Raw genomic sequence first — 3,199 nt, 5'->3', positions numbered from 1 at the left:
TTAAGGGGCGGGGGGGGGGGCGGAGAGCTTTGCGTATTGTTGAGTTTTTTGTTTTGTTGTAGAAGGTTTTTATTTATACATAATTGATTTAGCTTTTCTTTTGTGGCTTCTGGATTTTGAGTCATAAGCATTGATTTCATTTACTTACTGAAGTAATAGCTAGAAATTCTTTTTTACAAAAAAATCTTGTAATTTCTCACATAGAAAACCTAGAAGACTTCCCTGAACCTGACTCTCTCATACACCTTATGCGATCCCATCAGGAAATGCCATTGTCTTTTTCTCTAAAACATACCCCGAATCACATTCATGCACTTCCCACCCTGGTCCTACTCATTACCCTGTCACTGGGACTCTGCAATAACTTCCAAACTGATTTCCCACTTCTGTTCTCACCCCCACCCCCTTCTTTATATGGAGGAACAAAGTGGATATTTTAAAATGCAAATGAGATATTATCACACACACACACACACACCCCGCCCTGCTTATCACACTTAAGCCACACTGATTTTCTTTCTGTTCGTGGAAGGGTCCAGTTCTTGAAGTCCTTTCACCCTTGACCATTTCCCCTCAGATAGCTACATGCCTATCTAGCATTGATCACATGTCACTCCCTCAGAGACTCAGGTCTTCCTTGACCACCCTATCTAAAATAGTAACTCATCACATTCTTACCTCTTCTCCTGTTTTGTTTTTTCTTCTAAATATTTAGTGTAGCCTGACATTATTTTACATGTTTCTTTTTGTTTATTTGTTTGTTTACCTCACTAGCATCTAAGCTCCCATGGAGAATTTTGCTTTGCCTGCTTGATTTTTTTTTTTTTTTTTTTTTTAAGCTGTGGTTGGGTATTTGAAGTAGGCATAGTCCTCTGGGAGTTCTAACGCCTAGTTTATGGGCACTGCCATCATGTGTTCTTCCTCAAGGACATTGTGTAACATTGAGGCCCAGAAAGGAATCGCTATATCTGGTTCCCTGGACTATCTGGCACCCATTTCCGAGCCCTGTTTGAATCTTGTTCCAGCCATGTCTCAGCCATGTTCCTGGGAAGCCAGGGGAGGTATCTGAATCAGTGCCATGCCTGGATCCCACTGTTAGGAGGAGACGCAGAAACTTCTGGATGCTGCTCTTCATGGTGGTAGTAACATTGGGGACCAATGAGAGGACAAGGAGGTTCTTGGAGATAGAGCTGGGGACTTACTTTCTTCTGTAAAAACACTGCTTATGAGCTTTCTGACCACTTTTGAGTGAATGCTCTTTTAAATTTTATATAGCATTTGGATTGACGTTTAATATTTCAATTTGAAGGTATATAAATTATATATATATAATCATATATCTTTTGTTTTTAGGAATGATTCCTAATATTTCATGTGCATACTTTTTTCTGTTCTAGAATGTTTGAAGCCCACATGCGAAGCTACAGGGGTGATGACCCACTTGGTGAATGGGAAAGGTTAGCATTTGGTTTATTTTTTTTTCCCTTCAAACAAACTATATGCTGCCCTATGGAAAATTAACGTTATCTATATTTTTATAGCTACATGCAGTGGGTAGAAGAGAATTTTCCTGAGAATAAAGAATACTTGACAACTTTATTAGAACATTTAATGAAGGCATTTTTAAATGATAAGAGATACCACAATGACCCAAGATTCATCAATTATTGTTTAAAATTTGTAAGTATACTTTCAGATATATGATCAAATCCCTAATTGTGTTGTACTTTTGCTTTTTTCTCTAGACTTTAAGATCATTTTAGATGGTCTTTTAATTTCTTGTTTCCAGTCATAAATTTTTAAAAGTTATATGGCCACAGATATGTATTTTAGAACCTTTGGCTTCTGAATTGTGGATCAGTGATATAATTTTAAAACCATCCCCTATGTGTCAAGTCTATAAATGTTATAACATGAGATAGAGACCATGAAATTAAAAGGTTTATTGGGTGAGGATTGTGTTTGGTGGAGGGAGGATAAGCAGGCACTACCAGGTACTAAGAGGGTTCCTAGTAGTAAATTAAATTCATTGTAATTAAGAAAATTTTAACTCTCAGAAACTAATTTAGTATTAAAAGAAGGCTACTTAGGGTTAGGCTTTAAAAGGTTGTGACTCTTTAGTCTGGAAATAAAGGCTTGGGGACATGAACTATGGTAATAAAATCATGAATGGAGTGTTTGGGGTAAACTTGAATTTGTTGATTAAATTACAAACTACTACGATTAGAGGCACCATATGGAAATTGAACAAGCTTAGAATAATACAAATAAAAGTAATACTTTATGTAATGGGTCATTATAGACCCTGCTATCTTGGGAAATAGTGTGGGTAACAGTGGGGAAATTGAATGTCAAGGAAAAGAATGAGCCTAACTTTTAGGTCTGCCATCAAAGGACCACACCTGCCTTCCCCCCCTACACTGTACATCCTGAGGCTGCCACAAAGACTGAATGTTGAGGCTTCACTAGACTCTAAGCCAGACCTAAACTAGCAATTCCATTATTTTTATGTCTTTTTGCTTTGGGTTCCTGTAGGCTGAGTACAACAGTGATCTTCATCAGTTTTTTGAGTTTCTGTACAACCATGGAATTGGAACACTGTCATCTCTTCTGTATGTATCCTGGGCGAGTCATCTGGAAGGTCAGGGAGAGCTGCAGCATGCCAGTGCAGTTTTTCGCAGAGGAATTCAAAACCAAGCTGAACCTAAAGATCTACTGCAACAACAATACAGGTAATTTCAAAATAAAACTGCATGTGGAATGTCCTACTTTGAAATGTAATGTTTGCTCTTAAAAATATGGTCATCTATTTGTATCTATTTCCTTCTCATTGTGGAAAATGTGGATATAGAATAGTGTAAAGAAAAATAAACTGCCCAAGAATATTACTATGAACATTTAGCAGCATTTCCTTTCAGTATCATTTCCTACGCCTGTGTATTTTTATGTCTAAACTACTTTTAAAGTGGTTATGAAATCTGTTGCAGAGTTGTGTCATAATTTAACCACTCTCCAATTGGACATTTAAGTTGTTTACCACATTTTGATTTTTATGAAGAACAGTATGACAAATAAGTTAATGAATAGTCTTGTTTTTCACAATTTTTAAACTTTTTTTCTGTTATTAAATACACCTCATTTAGGGAATTTTGAAAATTCAAAAAAAAATAAAGAAGCAAAAGAAACCTTTTGGCACTTT

At 36.4% G+C, this 3,199-nt stretch overlaps 1 protein-coding gene across 1 annotated transcript in view; it reads left to right on the top strand.

Annotated features, from left to right (window-relative positions):
* LOC103609779 (mitotic checkpoint serine/threonine-protein kinase BUB1-like) overlaps window positions 1–3,199 on the top strand; it is a gene marked incomplete at its 3' end in the record, with an annotated part of 8,577 nt that overhangs the window by 1,518 nt on the left and 3,860 nt on the right. Inside the window, exons 2-4 of the mRNA XM_008594066.1 lie at window positions 1,398–1,457; window positions 1,542–1,680; window positions 2,536–2,732. Coding sequence (XP_008592288.1) covers window positions 1,398–1,457; window positions 1,542–1,680; window positions 2,536–2,732 — 396 coding nt within the window. The remainder of the gene's footprint in view (window positions 1–1,397; window positions 1,458–1,541; window positions 1,681–2,535; window positions 2,733–3,199) is intronic.

Source organism: Galeopterus variegatus, unplaced genomic scaffold, assembly GCF_000696425.1.
Source record: "Galeopterus variegatus unplaced genomic scaffold, G_variegatus-3.0.2 Scaffold10077, whole genome shotgun sequence".
NCBI lineage: Eukaryota > Metazoa > Chordata > Mammalia > Dermoptera > Cynocephalidae > Galeopterus > Galeopterus variegatus.
Note: the sequence above shows the minus strand (reverse complement) of the source record. Positions and strands in the feature narration are given on the sequence as shown.